Raw genomic sequence first — 22496 nt, 5'->3', positions numbered from 1 at the left:
TACTTCGGGTAGGATTTTATTGGCCAACTCTACAAAAGGAGGCCACAGAGTTTGTAAAGACATGTCCGCCATGTCAAAAACATGCCGACTTTTACATCGCCCCACCAGAGGAGCTCATCAGCGTAACCTCACCTTGGCCATTTGCGAAATGGGGACTCGACCTTCTCGGACCCTTTCCCCAGGGATCGGGACAAGTTAAATTCCTTATAGTAGGGGTAGACTATTTCACAAAGTGGATCGAGGCAGAACCCCTAGCTAACGCCACTGCTCAAAGAAGTCGAAAATTTCTATATAGGAACATTGTCACAAGGTTCGGGGTTCCATACTCCATCACCACAGACAATGGCACCCAATTCACAGATGCAGGCTTCAGGAAATTAGTAGCCGACTTGAACATAAAGCACCAGTTCACCTCCATCGAACATCCCCAAGCCAATGGACAAGCCGAAGCTGCTAACAAAGTCATATTGGCCGGGCTAAAACGGAGATTGCAAGATGCAAAGGGAGCTTGGGCCGAAGAACTTCCACAAGTCCTATGGGCATATCGAACAATGCCACATTCCACCACAAAGGAATCACCCTTTCGATTAGCATACGGAACGGAGGCAATGATCCCGGTAGAGATCGAGGAAAGGTCGCCTAGAGTGGTCCATTACAATGAAGAAGCCAACTCCCAACTTCAAAGGGAAGAGCTCGACCTACTTCCTGAAATCCAAGAAAGAGCTCGGATCAGGGAAGAAGTACTAAAACGTCGAATGGCTTCCAGATATAATCAAAAGGTAGTGCCAAGAGGTTTCACTGAGAATGATCTCATCCTAATCCGAAATGATATTGGAACAACTCGACCCGGATAAGGAAAGCTGGCAGCAAACTGGAAAGGACCCTACCGAGTCATAGAAGTACTTGGGAAGGGCTACTACAGACTATCCGAACTCGACGAGCGAGAACTTCCTAGGTCGTGGCACGCCTGCAACCTAAGAAGGTACTATAGCTAGAGAAGGTAAAAGATCTCATCATAGGATGCACTCTTTTTCCTGAAAAGGTTTTTTAATGAGGCACCAAGTTGAGATCCAGAAATTGTCCGACTCAAAAGGATAAAAACTCTATATGTACATATTTTCATTTTTTTAAAAAAAAATATATTAGACGTTCTACAAAGTTTTCAAGATGCATTAATCTGAAACATTCATCGTCCAATTATAAAGCGACAGATTGGCAGAAAGTGAAAAACATGAGTTTCGAATTTATCCTTGAACTTAGTTTAATTATATTGATGTGGTGACAATGCTTCTTGTTTTCTGAATGAATGCTTGAACAGTGCATATGTCTTTTGAAATTGTTGTTTAAGAATGTTAAATATGTTGGCTCTTGAAAGAATGATGACTAAGATACATGTTATTTGATAATCTGAAAAATCATAAAAATGATTCTTGAAGCAAGAAAAAGCAGCAAAGAACAAAGCTTGCAGAAAAAAAAAAAAATATAGGCGAAAAAAAATAATATAGAAAGAAAAAGAAAAAGCAAGCAGAAAAAGCAAGCAGAAAAATCCAAAAGCTCTTAAAACCAAGAGGCAAGAGCAAAAAGCCAATAACCCTTAAAACCAAAAGGCAAGGGTAAATAAAAAGGATCCCAAGGCTTTGAGCATCAGTGGATAGGAGGGCCTAAAGAATAAAATCCTGGTCTAAGCGGCTAAAACAAGCTGTCCCTAACCATGTGCTTGTGGCGTGTAGGTGTCAAGTGAAAACTTGAGACTGAGCGGTTAAAGTCAAGGTCCAAAGCAAACAAAAAAAAAAGAGTGTGCTTAAGAACCCTGGACACCTCTAATTGGGGACTTTAGCAAAGCTGAGTCACAATCTGAAAAGATTCACCCAATTATGTGTCTGTGGCATTTATGTATCCGGTGGTAAAACTGGAAAACAAAGTGCTTAAAGCCACGGCCAAGACTCATAAAATAGCTGTGTTCAAGAATCATCATACTGAACTAGGAGAATCAATAACACTATCTGAACTCTGAGTTCCTATAGATGCCAATCATTCTGAACCTCAATGAATAAAGTGAGATGCCAAAACTATTCAAGAGGCAAAAAGCTATAAGTCCCGCTCATTTGATTGAAGCTATGTTTCATTGATAGTTTGGAATTTATAGTATATTCTCTTCTTTTTATCCTATTTGATTTTCAGTTGCTTGGGGACAAGCAACAATTTAAGTTTGGTGTTGTGATGAGCGGATAATTTATACGCTTTTTGGCATTGTTTTTAGTATGTTTTTAGTAGGATCTAGTTACTTTTAGGGATGTTTTCATTAGTTTTTATGTTAAATTCACATTTCTGGACTTTACTATGAGTTTGTGTATTTTTCTGTGATTTCAGGTATTTTCTGGCTGAAATTGAGGGACTTGAGCAGAAATCAGATTCAGAGGTTGAAGAAGGACTGCTGATGCTGTTGGATTCTGACCTCCCTGCACTCAAAGTGAATTTTCTTGAGCTACAGAACTCGAAATGGCACGCTTCCAATTGCGTTGGAAAGTATACATCTAGGGCTTTCCAGAAATATATAATAGTCCATACTTTGGCTAAGAATAGATGACGTAAACTGGCGTTCAACGCCAGCTTTCTGCCCAAATCTGGTGTCCAGCGCCAGAAAAGGAGCCAAAACCAGAGTTGAACGCCCAAACTGGCACAAAAGGTGGCGTTCAACTCCAAGTAGGACCTCTACACGTGCAACACTCAAGCTCAGCCCAAGAACACACCAAGTGGGCCCCGAAAGTGGATTTATGCATCAATTACTTACTTCTGTAAACCCTAGTAGCTAGTTTATTATAATAGGACCTTTCACTATTGTATTAGACGTCTTTTTGACCATCCTAGATCTTGGATTGTATTCTGATCCTGTGATCAGGTTTTAGGGGGATGGCCATCTCGGCCATGCCTGGACCTTCACTTATGTATTCTCAACGGTAGAGTTTCTACACTCCATAGATAAAGGTGTGGAGCTCTGCTGTTCCTCAAAGATTAATGCAAAGTACTACTGTTTTCTTTTCAATTCATCTTGTTTCGCTTCTAAGATATTCATTTGTACTTCAATCTGAATGTGATGAACGTGACAATCATCATCATTCCCTATGAACGCGTGCCTGACAACCACTTCCGTTCTACCTTAGACTGAATGAGTATCTCTTAGATCTCCTAAACAGAATCTTCGTGGTGTAAGCTAGAATGATGGCGGCATTCAAGAGAATCCAGAAGGTCTAAACCTTGTCTGTGGTATTCCGAGTAGGATTCAATGAATGAATGACTGTGATGAGCTCCAAACTCACGATTGCAGGGCGTTAGTGACAGACGCAAAAGGATAGTAAATCCTATTCCAGCATGATCGAGAACCGACAGATGAATAGCCGTGCCGTGACAGGGTGCGTTGACCATTTTCACTGAGAGGAAAAGATGAAGCCATTGACAAGGGTGATGCCTCCAGACGATTAGCCATGCCGTGACAGGGCATTGGATCATTTTCCCGAGAGATGACCGAAAGTAGCCATTGACAGTGGTGATGTATCACATAAAGCCAGCCATGGAAAGGAGTAAGACTGATTGGATGAAGATAGCAGGAAAGCAGAGGTTCAGAGGAACGAAAGCATCTCCATTCGCTTATCTGAAATTCTCACCAATGAATTACATAAGTATTTCTATCCCTATTCTATTAATTATTATTCGAAAACACCATTATCAATTTATATCTGCCTAACTGAGATTTGCAAGGTGACCATAGCTTGCTTCATACCAACAATCTCCGTGGGATTCGACCCTTACTCACGTAAGGTATTACTTGGACGACCCAGTGCACTTGCTGGTCAGTTACACGGAGTTGTGAACCGTGGTATTGGCATCATATTTTTGGCGCCATTACCAGGGAAAGAAAGAGCGATGAACTTTACATAATTAAAGTGGAAATCACAATTCCGCGTACCATAAAGCATTACAAGGATTCGAGCTGAACTACCAAAAAATAGAAAAGTTTGCCTATGCTCTCATACTAACCTCTCGACGACTTCGCCTGTACTTCCAGGCTCACACCATTAAGGTTCGGACCAACCAGCCCATAAAAGGGATACTGCAGGAAACAGATCTAGCAGGCAGAATCTTACAATGGGCAGTCGAGTTATCCGAGTTTGACTTCCAATATGAAGCTTGGACAGCCATCAAATCACAGTACTTAGCCGAATTTATTGCAGAATTTACAGATACCCTGGACACCCCCACAGAATGGAATCTCTACGTGGACGGTTCCTCGAATAAACTGGAAGCGGTGCAGGTGTGATAATAGAAAGTAATCAAGGAACCCAAATCAAACTCTCTCTCAAATTCGGGTTTCCTGCCTCAAACAACCAGGCAAAATACGAGGCACTACTAGCTGATTTAAAGCTGGCTAAAGAGGTTGGAGCTCAAAGACTCATTATTTTCAGCGACTCACAAGTGATCACTTCACAAATAACGGGGAGCTACCAAGCCAAGGACCCCAATATGAAAAAGTACCTGGGTAAAACCAGGGAACAGCTCGGACAATTTCGGGAATATGAGATCCGCCACATACCCCACAAACAGAATACCTGAGCTGACGCACTCTCAAAACAAGCCAGCACCAAACCAGGAGGCAACAATAGAAGCCTCATCCAAGAAATACTACAGAACCCGTCAATCTCGGAAGAAGAAAAAATCCTAGCCATAACAGGTCTAGATCAAGGGTGGATGACTCCTATAATTAACTACTTCAAAACATCAACACTTCCCACAGATGAGAAGGAGGCAAAAGGGTTAAAACAGGAGGCACAATACTACACTATCATAAACAATACTCTATACAAAAGAGGAATCTCAATACCATTGCTAAAATGTGTACCGACTTCCAACACAAAGGAAGTTCTAGAAGAAATACACAGTGGCATCTGTGGCAATCATCTCGGAGCACAAGCACTCACCAAAAAAGTACTTCGGGTAGGATTTTATTGGCCAACTCTACAAAAGGAGGCCACAGAGTTTGTAAAGACGTGTCCGTCATGTCAAAAACATGCCAACTTTCACATCGCCCCGTCAAAGGAGCTCATCAGCGTAACCTCACCTTGGCCATTCGCGAAATGGGGACTCGACCTTCTCGGACCCTTTCCCCAGGGATCGGGACAAGTTAAATTCCTTATAGTAGGGGTAGACTATTTCACAAAGTGGATCGAGGCAGAACCCCTAGCTAACGCCACTGCTCAAAGAAGTCGAAAATTTCTATATAGGAACATTGTCACAAGGTTCGGGGTTCCATACTCCATCACCACAGACAATGGCACCCAATTCACAGATGCAGGCTTCAGGAAATTAGTAGCCGACTTGAACATAAAGCACCAGTTCACCTCCGTCGAACATCCCCAAGCCAATGGACAAGCCGAAGCTGCTAACAAAGTCATATTGGCCGGGCTAAAACGGAGATTGCAAGATGCAAAGGGAGCTTGGGCCGAAGAACTTCCACAAGTCCTATGGGCATATCGAACAATGCCACATTCCACCACAAAGGAATCACCCTTTCGATTAGCATACGGAACGGAGGCAATGATCCCGGTAGAGATCGAGGAAGGGTCGCCTAGAGTGGTCCATTACAATGAAGAAGCCAACTCCTAACTTCAAAGGGAAGAGCTCGACCTACTTCCTGAAATCCAAGAAAGAGCTCGGATCAGGGAAGAAGCACTAAAACGTCGAATGGCTTCCAGATATAATCAAAAGGTAGTGCCAAGAGGTTTCGCTGAGAATGATCTCATCCTAATCCAAAATGATACTGGAACAACTCGACCCGGATAAGGAAAGCTGGCAGCAAACTGGAAAGGACCCTACCGAGTCATAAAAGTACTTGGGAATGGCTACTACAGACTATCCGAACTCGACGGGCGAGAACTTCCTAGGTCGTGGCACGCTTGCAACCTAAGAAGGTACTATAGCTAGAGAAGGTAAAAGATCTCATCATAGGATGCACTCTTTTTCCTGAAAAGGTTTTTTAATGAGGCACCAAGTTGAGATCCAGAAATTGTCCGACTCAAAAGGATAAAAACTCTATATGTACATATTTTCATTTTTTTTAAATAAAATATATTAGACGTTCTTCAAAGTCTTCAAGACGCATTAATCTGAAACATTCATCGTCCAATTATAAAGCGACAGATTGGCAGAAAGTGAAAAACAAAACTGCACGATCACGATAAAGACCAACAAAGATGAAAACCAAATTCATCTAAAGGTCGACTAAACGAGGATTTAACCCACCTTCTACAAATCGGAAAAGATGAAAATAGAATAATGCAAGAAGTTATCGAAAGTGATCCGGAGAAAGGACCTGACGAGGTCCTGATGGATTGCTAAATAATATCTTAAAAGACTGGCCGACGTTAAGAAGTCGGACCAAGTCAAACCAAGTTATAGGTAAACCCTGGAAAGAGGTCTGGCCAACCCTATAAAAGAGGATTACTTTAACTTAGAAGGGCTCGACATGACGAAGTCGGCCCAAAACATAAAGTTATAGAAGTAATCCCTGAAAGAGACCTGAACAAGGTCCAAGAAAGAGGATTACAAAAGTAACTTAGAAGGGCCCGACATGACGAAGTCGGCCCAATACATAAAGTTATAGAAGTAATCCCTGAAAGAGACCTGAACAAGGTCCAAGAAAGAGGATTACAAAAGTAACTTAGAAGGGCCCGACATGACAAAGTCGGCCCAAATCATAAAGTTATAGAAGTAATCCCTGAAAGAGACCTGAACAAGGTCTAAGAAAGAGGATTACAAAAGTAACTTAGAAGGGCCCGATATGACGAAGTCGGCCCAAAACATAAAGTTATAGAAGTAATCCCTGAAAGAGACTTGAACAAAGTCCAAGAAAGAGGATTACAAAATAACTTGATCCGACATGACGAAGTCGGCCCAAAACATAAAAGTTATAAACGTAATCCCTGACAGAGACCTGAACAAATTCCAAAAAAGAGGATTACAAAAGTAACTTAGAAGGTCCCGACATGACGAAGTCGATCCATATAAAGTGCGAAGGCAACAAAAAGTAATACTTGGCAGAGACCTCACAAAAAGTCTAAACAAAACAGGATTTTTGTTTGTTGCCTCAAAAGGAATCAAAGCCACAAGCACAAAAGCCACTCAAAGAGATCGAGCGACAAGGCTCCAAGCAATACCAAAAGCCTAGAAGAAGTACCTAGACGAGATAAAGATCGACATGATACTAAAGGCGCGAAGTTGTGATAAAAACAAAAGGGCTACCCAAATCAGCCCCAAGAACATGGAAGCTATTTTTTGTTTTTTCAGCCTAAAGTTGCTAAACAAGCAACTAAACAAGTGTCAACAATCAGCAAAATAAAATTTATAAAATAAAGAGTTTAAAAGCCCACAAGCCGGGCTATCTACACAATCAAGATAAAAAAGTTCAGTTAAACATTAGAAGCCTTCCCGGTAGCATCAGCACGGGGAGAAGGAGGGCGAGTCTGAATGGGCACAGCATCCACGGTCCCATCATCCCGATTCAGGATTTGACAGTCCGGATCGGATACGGGATGACCGACCTCAACTGAAGGAACTGCAGAAGTTGACACTTTGGCGGCAGGCGCAGGGGGAGGTTCGACATCATCATCATCTGGGTCGTCAGGGACAATCTTACCATCCCTCACAACATTGTCCAGGCTGAAGAGAGAAAAGTTGACCTCGGGAGCCAGATTCGAACCTGCTCCTTCAGGTTCTCATAAGTAGCATTCACGCTGCCGACAAGATGACCCTGGAACTCGGAGTAATCAGCTCAGGCAGACTCCAACTCCTCCCTCAGACGCATTACATCCCGATAGGATGTAACATAGCTGTCTTTATGCCTCAATGCCGTGTCCTCGGCCAACCTCACAGAAGCCTCCATGGCAAGAGAGCTAGCCTTCTCGTCTCCATCTCCTTCTCCAGTTTGGTTACTTTCACTTCGAGCTCCTCCTTCAATCCCTTTATCCGATCAAACTCCTGTTTAGCCTCCTCCATGAAGGCTTTGGTGGCATGAAGAGGAAGATTTTGGACAGTTCGGTACAAGGCAGCTCCCATGTGCGCCATCTTAACACTACTCCGAGTTATAAAGTCCAAATGGCGAAGGAGTGATACATTATCCATAGGGAGGGCACCGTAACGATCGATCTGCTGATCTATGAACTCGACCGCATCAAATCAGGGGCATCAAGGTTGAATGGCTCAATTGTTTTTTGCTTTTTGTTGGGAGGAGCACCAGAAGTGGCAACAGAGGCTTGAGGAGGATCAACCAAACAAACCCGGGGAGTCGGGATTACCTTCCTCGCCCCAGGTGAGCTCGGAACGGCCGGCTTTGACTGGGCCTAGGATGATCCCTCCCCGGCCGCCTTGGCCGAGATGTTTTGGGCTGCGGTAGCTTTCCTCACCCTTTTGAAGTCCTTCATAGATTCATTACTCTTAATCATCTCTGCAAGTAAAACACAACAGTAAGGAATCAAGTCACAAATCAGAAAAGAGTTTGCGAATAATACAGGAGCAGACAATAGAGGAAAATCAAAAAGATAACTACCCAGCTCAGTTTGGAGGAGAGAGGGATTGGTTAAAAATTTATTTGTGTCCAGATGGGGAGGCTGACCCCAGTGTTCTTCCAAGACAGTCACAAAAGCTTGCTTAGCCCCATCCAACATTTCCCATGTATATCTAGATACTCTCACATCCTTTTGCCATTCCAAGGGAAAGGCGGGCTCGTCATTTTCATCCAGAAAAAAGGGGCGAGCTCCTTCAACAGCTCGAACCTTGAAAAAGTAATTTTTAAAATCACGAAAAGATTCATCAAATATGGAGAAGACCTTCTTTCCCTGGGAAGCTCGGAAAGAAACCCAAGCAGCTTTCTTCTTTACTACCCTAGGCTTTGTCAAAACAAAGAGATAGAAGAAAAGAGATTGTGAAGCAGGAATACCAAATCCATGACACAACAATTGAAAAATCTTTATGAAACCCCAGGAATTGGGGTGAAGTTGGGAAGGAGCAACATTACATGACCATAACAGGTTGGTCTCAAATCAGTGAAAGGAAGAGTAATACTCATTTGACTAAAAAAGAAGTCATAGGCGTAGAGAAAAGGGCGCTCTCCGACAATCTGAGTAGAGAAACAGACCTTCTCCTCAGAACTCGGAGATACAAATTCATAGTTCTTTTCATCACCACCACTACCACATATCTTATGAAATTGTCTAAGTTGCTGACAAAACTCAGAGTCAACCAAAGAAACACACAATAAAACCATAGAATCCACCCAATCCGCCATGCCCTCTGGAACTTGGGAAGACGTCTCAACAATATTTTTGCGAGAAGACATGAGGCCAACTAATCCTACAACAAGAAAAGAAGATCGGATTACTAAAAAACATCTCGGACGAAGGACAAAACAACTCGGCTAATACGATTCAGACGACACAAACAACAAAAGGAAAACTCCAGAACCCGCAAAGAAGGTCCAGGGGCGTCCTTTGGAGGCAGTCAGGGAACAAGGATTCAGGAAAAACCTACAAAGCTAACTCTTTAAAGTGAAAAAGAAAGCAACATGCATCCTAGAAAGCTACAAATCAGATAAAACCAAAATAGCTATATTCCAAATTCACAGTCTTAGCTTATCAACAAACACAATGGCAAAGCATATGAAAGAAAAAGTCATCAAAGACGCCACCTTTTCCAAGAAAATAAAAAACCCCCAGAAAAAACAAAATGACAGAATTCATCAATAGAAGCTATCAGCATGACAAAAGGAACAATCTTTCAAAGAAAACAAGCAGTGTGAGCCCCAGGAATGCAAAGGGACCATTTCAAAAGCAAAAAGAATACTCTTAAGCAGTAAACAAGCAGGCACACAGATTCAGACTTCAAGAGAAAATCGAAACCCTATCAAAAATCGAAGGCAAAAACGACGAAAGAGCCACAAAGAAAGAAAAACCAACCTGAACAAATGAAGAAGCTTCGAGGGAGGTTGAAGATGGAAAGACGGAATCGCCGGCAAAATCGCTGAATGACGCCGCAACGCAAAAAAGGCAAAATGTAGGCGAAAAACAAAAAAGCGAGAGAACGAATGGAGAAGTTAAAAAGAAAAATGAAGGAGAGAAACCGTTTCTGATTGCAAAAATTCAAAATAAAAGCCAAGGGAAATAGGGCAATCAATACCAATTAATGAAGGTATTAAACCCTCGCACGTTCCCAATAACAGAGCGCTGATATAAAAGTGTGCGCTTTCAGAGGAAAACGTTCCACATTCAAAAAATTTCTACAAGGAAAGAAATCGACAAATGCTTGAGTTCGGCTTCACTAGAGAAGGATCAAAGTCAAGGACTCGACCTCAAAACAGAAGACCGAGCTCAAGCAGGGGCACTGTTCACACCCTGGGTCGAGATATCCGATCCGTGATGTTCAGTAACAAAGCAACCGACCTCTTCAGGTCAGGCTATCCGACCTCTTCTCAAAGAGTTCGGTCAAATCGACAGGAAAGCCCAGTAAGGGGCCCAAATAGAGGAGCACGACCCAAATCCAAAGGTAGTCCAAGCCTATAGAGATAAGGGCAGTTCCCTTGAAGATAAGCTGACCTCAACTCAAAGATAAGATAAGATAGGATAACTAAACTTATCTTATCTAAAAAGGGTCACTCTACACCATTATAAATACACTGGAGCACCCAAGTATAACTCATACTCTGATTCTACTAAAAAACATGTTTAATACCCATGCTAACTTAAGCATCGGAGTCTCTTGTAGGTACCCCCCACCCTCCGGTGACCAAGGATCAACAGTGCAGCCAGTCCAACAAGTCGGACACGACAGCTCCGGTCGTCACCCATCAACCAGACACGTCATCTCCGACCAGAACAGAAGATCTCATCTGAGATCGACCTACAGTTTCAGGTAACCCTCGGAACACATTCTATTCTCCATTTTCTTTACTCATTTGACAAAATTCCAAGATCCATAATATCATCATATCCTTTTATCTCGTATCTAATCATTCAATCCATTTACAATTTTAGCAATATATACAGTTCAACCTCCTTGAATCATACCAAACAACTAATGAGTTTTACTTATCATAACTAAAATCAAATGCTAAACTAACCGAAAATTCAAGCCTAGATGTATTCTCACTTATTTTTCCCCTTTTCTACGTACCTCTGCACTCTATAATTCAACTTGTACCGAATTTTATATTAACCACCGTATAATCTACATGTTTAAACCAAGGTCAAATGTGGAAATTCCTGGGTGATAGCTTAGCTTAAAATCGCAGTCCTTTAGTAATTACATCCTAATATTATATTGAAATGCACTCCGAGATTTCCAACGTAGTGTTAACGTAGATCCTAACTGGTTCATAAGATTCAATTAACACGAGCACTTTGTGTCGACTTAGTCATCAGTAACACTATTTGCAAAACGAAGCTTCACCACTTCTCGAAGGTCGCATGCCCGCCGATTTCATTCTTCGTGTTCATAATTTGGGTCCTAAGGGAACTAACATATCAATGGCTGTGTCTAAGGATTGAATGCAATGTTGAAATGAGCTCAAGTTAATTGAAGGAATACCAAGCTTAAAGGAGAGTAAACAATTCCAAATGGCATTTATAAGAAGTCGAAAAGACATATTATGTTGTGATCAGACAAGGTTGGAAAAAATGAGAAAATGCACCTCAAAAGGAATTCTGAGTTAAGAATGCTTGGTAGGAAAAATGAGGCAACTTGAATAAAAAATATGTTTGCACTAATTTTAAAAGGATTAGGGGCATTTCAATAAAGGTGATTCAACCCAACAATACACCTTCAGGTTGACATCAAGGAGTACAAGGTTTATGTAAGGATATGTACAAACAAGGAGTAGGATTGGGCAAGGTTCAATTCATTCATCAAGAGGGATTTCCAAAATAAAGAACTCTAATGCAATTTACAAGGGAAAAGATAGATTTATTCACAAGAAAGTTTTGGTACTCTCATTCGTATAAAATCTCACACCGTCATTAAGATTATCGTGCTTCTACAGCGTTACTCTGATTCGTTAGTCTTTAAGAATTGGATCACTTGCCCATGCCAACCAAAACGTCCCTAAGTTTCGTCGGCTCTAGCGGCAATACTTTATGCAGCACAAGTACATTGGATTATAGGCCTGACGCTAAACCTAATACCCTTAGCTATAAGTTCACCACACTAAGTTACGAACAAGTGTTGGGTTACAACATCACACCATGAAGTTATAGCTTTGGCACCAATAACACGCTTACCTCTCATTGGTGTTGAAAATGCTTTTCACGCCCACGATCGTTGTTCTCCCCACGAGTATCTCTTGATGAAGCCATCATCTTTACATATTCCTCAATAACTCTCGCCTTATTCATAAGATCGGAGAAGATCCGAATCTCCAAAGTAGCCACAGCAGTCATAATATTATCCTTCAAGCTCCTTTGATACTTAATACACTTCCAACTTTCATAGGTTTTCGGGGCACCCTGACACACTCTAGAGAACCTACAAAGCTCCTCAAATCGGCTAGTATAGTCCGTTATAGACAAAGAACCTTGCTTCAGCTGCATAAGCTCCATCTTCTTCGCCTCCCTAGCAGATTCAGGAAAGTACTTCTTATAAAAAGCCATTTGGAATACATCCCAAGGGATATCGGCATTCTGAAGTTGTAGCAAGCGGCATTCTTCTTGCCACCACTGCTGAGCCTCTCCCGAAAGCTGATAAGCGGCAAACTCCACATATTGGTTATTCGGGACATGCTGTGCTTACAGCGCGTTCTCTATGGCTTGAAACCAATTGTTTGCTTCTTTAGGGTTGGTTGATCCTCTGAAACTTGGCGGACGAACCTTGAGAAAAGTAGCCAAGGTCATTAGAGCACCTCCCATATTATCGCCATTTTCCTAAGCATTATCATTCGTATTTCCTTCGCTATTCCCGTTTACATTTCCAGCTGATTGGCCTAACCTCTGCACGGCTTGCAGAGTCACAACAGTATTAGCTTCCATGGTGTTCGTAAGATTCGCTATTGTCGCCATAAATTCGGCATGGTTATCGGCCGGTTGCTCATTTCTACTCTCTCGTGAACGTGTACGACCTCGTCCGCGAGTGGCCATTAGGGTTCCTGTCTACACCAAACAATCAATATCAAGGAGATCAGTCTCAATATCAAAAGCCTAGTGCTTCAATTATCCCATAAAAGCAATCACAAATAAGCATGCTATGAAATAACAAGTAAATAACCTAAATAGCGTGAAAGAAAAATGACCCAGAGTATGCAATGAAGCACAATCGGTCCATCCCTCAGGCTCACGATACGAACCGCTCTGATACCACTAAATGTAACACCCTAATTATCCTAAGCTTTACCTTGCGTCGTAAAGAAAAGGTTAATCAGAGGTTATGACAAGTCTAAAGCTTATACATATAACATATAAAAAGAACTAATATAGTCTAGAAGCCCGACGAAGGATATAACCCAAAAATAGGATTTGAAAAGCTCAAAATGTACACACGAAACTACTAGTTTAACACACAAGAAAGAGATACAATATAAAAAAATATAAGAGTATAATAAAATAAGGATCTAGCCACGGTTTGTGGAGTTTAAACCGGCTAGCTATATACTGACCATACAGAATTCTGATAGTTAAAAATAGCTTACACAAGTTTTTCTCTCAAAATGAGCCTCTAGGAAAAAGTAAAATACAAAAGATGAGAGATAAATACAAAATAAGCAAAAAGACTCCAAAACAGATAGAGATCCTCCGCATAGGCGTCCCATTACTCACAGGATTCCTTTCAGAAGTGTACATGAACTGGTTATTTGCAACCATGTCAATGAGTTCTTGAGCTTCTGTAGGCGTTTTCTTAAGGTGAATGGATCCACTTGCAGAGTGGTCCAATGACATTTTTGATAGCTTAGACAGACCATCATAGAATATATCCAGGATGGTCCATTCTGAAAGCATGTCAAAAGGACACTTTTGGGTCAGTTCCTTGTATCTTTCCCAAGCTTCATAGAGGGACTCACCTTCTTTTTGTTTGAAGGTTTGAACATCCACTCTAAGCTTGCTAAGCTTTTGAGGAGGAAAGAACTTGGCTAAGAAAGCCGTGACCAACTTATCCCAAGAGTTCAGGTTATCTTTAGGTTGAGAGTCCAACCATACTGTAGCTATGTCTCTTACAGCAAACGGAAAAAGCATAAGCCTGTAGACCCCGGGATCAACCCCATTGGTCTTAACAGTATCACAGATCTGCAAGAATTTAGTTAAGAACTAAAAAGGATCTTCGGATGGAAGTCCATGAAACTTGCAGTTCTGTTGCATCAGAGAAACTAATTGAGGTTTAAGCTCAAAATTGTTTGCTCCAATGGCAGGGATTGAGATGCTTCTTCCATGTAAATTGGAATTTGGTGCAGTAAAGTAACCAAGCATCTTCCTTGCATTGTTATTATTTTCGGCCATGTCTCCTTCCTTTTCGAAAATTTCTGTCAGATTTTCTCCAGAGAGTTGAGCTTTAGCTTTCCTTAGCTTCCTCTTCAGAGTCCTTTTAGGTTCAGGATCGGCTTCAACAAGAATGTTCTTATCCTTGTTCCTGCTCATATGAAAAAGAAGAGAACACAAAAGATAATATGAAATCCTCTATGTCACAGTATAGAGATTCCTTATGCAAGTATAAGAATAGAAGAATGTAAGAAGGAGAAGAGGAAAAATTCGAACAAAGAGAGGGGGATGGGGTTCGAATTTTTGGGTGGAGGAGAAGTGTTAGTAGATGAATAAATAAATAGAAGGAGGTGAGGAAGAGAAGAGTTCGAAAATTTAAATAAAATAAAATAAAAATATTTTAAAATTAAAGTTAAAATTTGAAAATTAAAATTGAAACCAAATTAAATTGAAACAAAAACAATTAGTTAATTAAAATGGAAATTTGAGAAAGAGGGAAGGGATTTTCGAAAATTAGAGAGTGAGTTAGTTAGGTAGATTTGAAAAAGATAAGAATCAAATAAAAAGTAAAGTGGTTAATTGAAAAAGATTTGAAAATCAAATTTGAAAAGATAAAAAGTTAGAAAAGATTTTGAAATTAAATTTTGAAAAAGATGTGATTGAAATTTAATTTGAAAAAGATTTGAAAAAGAATTTTAAAAAGATTTGATTTTGAAAATTAAAGTTGATTACTTGACTAACAAGAAACAAAAAGATTTGATTTTAAAATTTAAAGATTGAACCTTTCTTATTAGGCAAGTAACAAACTTAATATTTTTGAATCAATCACATTAATTGTTAGCATTGAATTCGAAAATATGGAATAAAAATAAGAAAAAGATCTTGAAAATTAATTTGAAATTTTCGAAAATATGAAAGAAAAATTGAAAAAGATTTGATTTTTGAAAAAGATTTGTAAAAGATAGAATTTTTAAATTGAAAATTTGATTTGACTCATAAGAAACAACTAAATTTTAAAAAGTTTTGAAAAAGTCAACTCAAATTTTTGAAAATTTATGAGTGAAAAAGGGAAAGATATTTTTTTGATTTTTGAATTTTAATAAAGAAAGAGAAAAACATCAAAAAGACTCAATGCATGAAAATTTTGGATCAAAACACATGATGCATGCAAGAATACTTTGAATGTCAAGATGAACACCAAGAACACTTTGAATGTCAAGATGAACATCAAGACTTATTTTTGAAAAATTTTCAAGAAAAGAAAACATGAAAGACACCAAACTTAAAAATTTTTATTCTTTAGACATTAATAATTCAAGAATGCATATGAAAAACAAGGAAAGGCACAAAACAAGAAAATATGAAGATCAAACAAGAAGACTGGCCAAGAACGACTTGAAGATCATGAAGAATGCAATGCATGAAATTTTCAAAAATAACTTTTTTAGAAAATTAAAAAGATGCAATTGACACCAAACTTAAAACTTGACTCTAGACTCAAACAAGAAACACAAAAATATTTTTGATTTTATGATTTTATAAATTTTTTTATTTTTCGAAAACTAATTGGGAAAAACGAAAAAGAGGAAAATAATTTTTTTGTATTTTTCGAAAATAGGAAATAAAAAGCTTAAAATTAAAATAAAATTACCTAATCTGAGCAACAAGATGAACCGTCAGTTGTCCAAACTCGAACAATCCCCGGCAACGGCGCCAAAAACTTGGTATGCGAAATCGTGATCTTCAACAATGGTGCCAATGGCTTGGTGCTCTCAAATGTGAATCACACTTTGTCACATTTCCGCACAACTAACCAGCAAGTGCACTGGGTCGTCCAAGTAATAAACCTTACGTGAGTAAGGGTCAATCCCACGGAGATTGTCGGCTTGAAGTAAACTATGGTCACCTTGTAAATCTCAGTCAGGCGGATTCAGATAGTTATGGAGATTTGATAATTAAAACATAATTGAAATATAAACTAGGATAGAGATACTTATGTAATTCATTAGTGAGAATTTCAGATAAGCGTATAGAGATGCCTTTCGTTCTTCTGAACCTATGCTTTCCTGCTGTCTTCATCCAATCATTCCTACTCCTTTCCATGGCAAGCTTTATGTAGGGCATCACCGTTGTCAATGGCTACATCCCATCCTCTCTGTGAAAATGGTCCAATGCACTGTCACTGCATGGCTAATCATCTGTCGGTTCTCGATCATACTGGAATAGGATTTATTATCCTTTTGCGTCTGTCACTATGCCCAGCACTCGCGAATTTGAAGCTCGTCACAGCCATCCCTTCCCAGATCCTACTCGGAATATCACAGACAAGGTTTAGACTTTCCAGATCTCAAGAATGGCCGTCCATGGGTTCTAACTTATACCACGAAGATTCTAATATCTCGGATTCGGTCCTCTATATTAGATATCTAAGAGATACTCATTCTAGCTTGTTTGCATGTAGAACGGAAGTGTTTGTCAGGCACGCGTTCATAGGTGAGAATGATGATGAGCGTCACATAATCATCACATTCATCATGTTCTTGGGTGCGAATGGATATCTTAGAGAAGGAATAAGCTTGAATTGAATAGAAAAACAATAGTACTTTGTATTAATTCATGAGGAACAGCAGAGATCCACACCTTAATCTATGGAGTGTAGAAACTCTACCATGGAAAATACATAAGTGATAAGGTCCAGGCATGGCCGAATGGCCAGCCCCCTAAACGTGATCAAAGGATCAAAAGATAATCCAAAGATGTAAATACAATAGTAAAAAGTCCTATTTATGCTAAACTAGTTACTAGGGTTTACAGAAATGAGTAAATGATGCAGAAATCTACTTTCGGGGCCCACTTGGTGTGTGCTTGGGCTGAGCATTGAGCTTTACACGTGTAGAGGCTTGTCTTGGTGTTGAACGCCAGTTTGTAACCTGTTTTTGCCCTTTAACTCCACTTTGCAACCTGTTTCTGGCGTTTAACTCTAGAATACAGCATGGAACTGGCGTTGAACGCCAGTTTGCATCGTCTAAACTCGAGCAAAGTATGGACTATTATATATTTCTGGAAAGCCCTGGATGCCTACTTTCCAACGCAATTGAGAGAGCACCATTTGGAGTTCTGTAGCGCCAGAAAATCCACTTTGAGTGCAGGGAGGTCAGAATCTAGCAGCATCTACAGTCCTTCTACAACCTCTGAATCTGATTTTTGCTCAAGTCCCTCAATTTCAGCCAGAAAATACATGAAATCATAGAAAAACATACAAACTCATAGTAAAGTCTAGAAATGTGATTTTTATTTAAAAACTAATAAAAATATATTAAAAACTAACTAAATTATACTGAAAACTATGTAAAAACAATGCCAAAAAGCGTATAAATTATCCGCTCATCAAGACACCTCGGTCAAAACAACCAATATTGGCACGACTCTAAAAGAAGACATAAAAGAAACACTCATACAGTTTTTACGAGATAACGTCGACCTCTTTGCATGGAAGGCTGCAGACATGCCAGGCATAGACCCCAAGTTAATGTGTCATAAGCTAGCAGTCTACCCTGGATCTCGGCCAGTACAACAGAGGCGTAGAAAGCTCGGACCCGAAAGATCCCAAGCTGTGGAAGAGCAGGTACAAGCTCTACTGGAGGCAGGATTCATAAGAGAAGTCAAGTACCTACTGTGGTTAGCTAATGTCGTCTTGGTGAAAAAAGCAAACGGGAAGTGGCGAATGTGCACCGACTACACAGATCTCAACAAAGCCTGCCCAAAAGACCCTTATCCACTCCCAAGCATCAACGATCTGGTAGATGCCTCCTCCGGATATAAATACCTCTCGTTTATGCATGCATATTCCGGATACAATTAGGCTCACGAGACGAACCGCTCTGATACCACTAAATGTAACACCCTAATTATCCTAAGCTTTACCTCGCGTCGTAAAAAAAAGGTTAATCAGAGGTTATGACAAGTCTAAAGCTTATACATATAACATATAAAAAGAACTAATATAGTCTAGAGGCCCGACGAAGGATATAGCTCAAAAATAGGATTTGAAAAGCTCAAAATGTACACACAAAACTACTAGTTTAACGCACAAGAAAGAGATACAATATAAAAAAATATAAGAGTATAATAAAATAAGGATCTAGCCACGGTTTGTGGAGTTTAAACCGGCTAGCTATATACAGACCATACAGAATTCTTATAGTTAAAAATAGCTTACACAAGTTTTTCTCTCAAAATGAGCCTCTAGGCAAAAGTAAAATACAAAAGATGAGAGATAAATACAAAATAAGCAAAAAGACTCCAAAACAGATAGAGATCCTCCGCTCTGTGACCACCAAAGCAACTCACCGAGGTGGGTTGCGACCTGCATCCGAAAAATAACAACAAAAATATAGTATGAGAACCGGAGGTTCTCAGTATGGTAACAGTGCCTAGTGAAGTAAGATATATGACCCCGAGACGCTAGAGGCAATCATAGAACTTCATATCCATCACAAGATTCATCTTAAAGCATAACTAAAACAGTAGAGCATCAATTAAAACTAGAACATAATAAAAGGGGTAGTCTGTCTTAAAGGATTTTCTATGCTAACAGTTCTTCGCTGTCCCACAGCCTTCACCAACCTATCCTCCATGCGATCCCGTTGCCACCGCCTTTCGAACCTCCTCAATTCCAATAGAAAGCATAATTAATTACAATGCAAGTAAAACACATGTATAGACATATATGGCAAGTAATTCAAGTACGCAATTAGGCATGTTATACAATTAGGCAAGCAATTACAAGTCGGCAAAGCAAACAAACAGATAGAAGATGCATATGATGAATGCCTATCCTATTGGCCATGATATCACATTGTCGGTTCAACTGCCAACCCGACACATCCCCTCGGGATGTTGCCTTTCGGTCACGAATACAATGGGTACCCCCTAGGGATATCGTGCCCCGGCCCACGGTCCAGGGATATAGTGCCACACTCTTGTGATTCTGAAAGAATGCGAGCGGGATACCCTGCCACAGACCTCAGATCTCAACGTAAGCAGGACTAGGCACCGCCCTTATGCTGTCGCCGTAACATCGACAAAAGGGATCCAACCACCGTCCCTGCCAGGCACATAACATCTCATAATTTCTCAGCATAAATAGTAATTCAGTGGTTCTTAGAAAACATTTTTTTTTCAGTATATCATGGATCCATCATCCCATTCCGAGTCCTCGACTCATCTCAACTACTGTCAAATCAACACTTTCATTCCAAACTCATCAGTTCATCAGTTCTCAATCCATATACCATTCTTCCCTCTCACTCTTGTGAACTCATCCTCAGCACACCAGAAACCTAAGCCTCTGTTCTCTAACTTTTCAAAATAATACCAAATTAAATCTCTTAGGACCTTTCCCATGTTTTAATACCAGAAAATAAGCCAACGAGTCTTAAAATGGTGTCACAGAAGAGTACAACCTTTTTGAGAAGGTGAAACAGTTAAAAACAAGAATTTAGTTTGAGAAACAGGGCATGTGCATACGCACAGGGGTGTGCATGCGCATGCCTAGGGGGATTATCAAAACTGTGCGTACGCATAGAGCTGTGCGTACGCACAAGTGTAAAATTTTCTAGACTGTTCACTCGCACAAGGCGAGAAAATGCCCTCAACAGAATGCTCCTTCCAACGTGTGCGTGCGCACAGGGCCATGCGTGCGCACAGGTTGTAAAACTTCCTTGGTTATATGCGCGCACAGGTTGTGCTAGCGCTCTCAACCGAAGGCCTTCCCCTGTGTGTGCGTACGCACAAGTTTGTACGTTCACACAGGGTCGGAAAATCATAGGGGTGTGCGTGCGCACAAGGCTGTGCGTGCGCGAACAACCCAGAAATAAAAAAATTCTGCAACATTGCTGAATTTCAGATTTTGACACCAAACTTTCCACAATCTTATCTTTTTCTACCAAATTCGGATTTCCATAAAATTTAAACCATTTTAAAGCTTGTTCAATTTTCTTTAATTTGGTATAAAATACATTGAATTTCAAGCACGGTAGCTCAAGATATGATGCATGGAAGTTCACCAAAATTCTAGTTTTACCAAAAGTTCACAAAGTCTCAATTTTCCACAATCCTCAACCAAAATCAAACCAAAACCCTTCCAAACTCCAATTTAAATCAACATCTAACCTTTTGTATCACATTCCACCATTCATACTAAATTTTCCTTTACACTTCATTATTCTCAACCTCAATTATCAAATATATAACATTACAAACAATCCTCCACCAACACATCCATCAATCATAAATCTTTCAATACCAAGCATCATATTCAATCTCATTTCATCTCAATCTAAATATTTTTCACCATATTTATCAAATTCAACATTATAATTCATCAACATAGTCAAAATCATCAATCCATTATAATTCATCATAAATCATCATTCAACAATCCAACAACCAATTTAATTCAACCTTACCCTATGGGTCACTAGCCTAAGTGTCCAGAAATATTATATATTATATATAGAAAAATGAAACCATACCTTGGCCGATTCCCAATATGTACCAAAACCCCAATTGGGCACAAGCAAGCTTTCAATCACCAACCAACCACCAATCTTACCTTCAAAGCTCCAAATCAACTCCAACAAGTGCAAGAACTTAACTAAAACCATATAAATTACCATAAATCAACACCTAGGGTTTCTAAATACACAAATTCACAAGGTCAAGAGTTTCCCTACCTTTTTTTTATAGTGTTTGGGGTACAAATCACCAATAGCCCAACCTTAGAGACCACCTAATCAATCAAAACACAAAAATTCACTCAAAACTAAAATCTAATATTTTTGAATTTCTTAATACCGAAACTGGGCAGGATTTTTTGAGATTCATACCTCTTTGGCTAGATGAAACTAACGGGCTCAAAGAGAGCTTCACGTAGCAGCTGACGGCACACAAATTGGAGCACCGTAGCTCAAGATATCGCGGATTGAAGTTGTAGGTGAATAGTCCTTATTCTCTCTTCCTTTCCCTTTTCTTCTCAGCCACTCACCTTTTGTGTGTATGTGTTTATAGCTGAAGGGTTTATTAAATGAACCTATATATATGTTGGGCTTGGGCCCAACTTGGGCCCGATCCACTCTGTTAGCGTTTTTAACCCGTTTGGCCCAACTTTGGGCCAAACCTTTAAAATTAACGCTCAGTTTTCAACATTAAATATTTTCCTAAGGTTTTTATACTGTTTTCACTTTTACTCGCACAGTATTGGGCAGACTTAAACCTGTTCGACCGGTTCGGCTGCCGGTTCACGATTTTTCTCAGTTTTTTCGCAGAAAAATCTACTGAGTCCAAAAATCATATTTAAATCCTCAAATTCTCATTCTAAATTTTTGGAACCTAATGTGGGCAATATTAATTACTTACTTAGACGATTAATTTGTCTCGATTCTTACAAAAACAGTCTTTTTAGTGCTAAAATCCACTTCTAGAGCCCACTTGGTGAGTGTTTGGGCTGAGATTTGATGAGATCCACATGCTATGAGGCTCTTAGGGCATAAAACTCTGGCTAGGGGGTCCTCTTTGGGTGTTTGGATGCTGGTCTCTGCTTTGTGGGTGCTGGACGCCTGGAAGAGGGTAGGAGGCTGGCGTTGGACGGTAGCTTTGGGCCTTCTAATCTGAAGCAAAGTATGGACTATTATAAATTTCTAGAAAGCTCTGGAAGTCGTGTTTTCATATCCATTGAGAACGCTCTATTTGGACTTCTGTAGCTCCAAAAAAGCTCTTCCGAGTGTAAGGAGGTCAGATCCGTATAGCATATGTAGTGCTTTTTTGTCTCTGAATCAGACTTTTGCTCCAGCTCCTCCATTTCAGCCAGAAATCACCTAAAATTGTACAAAAAACACAAAAACTAATAGTAGAATCCAAAAATATGAATTTAACACTAAAACCTATAAAAACTTAATAAAAACTAAAGAAAACACACTAAAAACTATATGAAAATGA

General features: G+C 39.9%; 1 protein-coding gene and 1 non-coding gene across 2 annotated transcripts; one reads left to right on the top strand and one right to left on the bottom strand.

Annotated features, from left to right (window-relative positions):
* Positions 1-12320: 12320 nt before the first annotated feature.
* Positions 12321-12941, bottom strand: LOC107640840 (uncharacterized). Its single transcript, XM_016344342.1, has 2 exons — positions 12903-12941; positions 12321-12815 (listed from the first exon to the last, which is right to left on the bottom strand). Exons 1-2 carry the CDS (start codon positions 12939-12941, stop codon positions 12321-12323), a joined length of 534 nt encoding a protein of 177 aa, XP_016199828.1.
* A 1077-nt stretch (positions 12942-14018) lies between these two features.
* Positions 14019-14126, top strand: LOC148565534 (small nucleolar RNA R71). Its single transcript, XR_015884283.1, has one exon. It is a non-coding gene; the product is annotated as a small nucleolar RNA R71 (small nucleolar RNA).
* Positions 14127-22496: the final 8370 nt, after the last annotated feature.

This window comes from Arachis ipaensis, chromosome B5 (assembly GCF_059453495.1).
Source record: "Arachis ipaensis isolate K30076 ecotype BB chromosome B5, ASM5945349v1, whole genome shotgun sequence".
Taxonomy (NCBI): Eukaryota; Viridiplantae; Streptophyta; class Magnoliopsida; order Fabales; family Fabaceae; genus Arachis; species Arachis ipaensis.
Note: the sequence above shows the minus strand (reverse complement) of the source record. Positions and strands in the feature narration are given on the sequence as shown.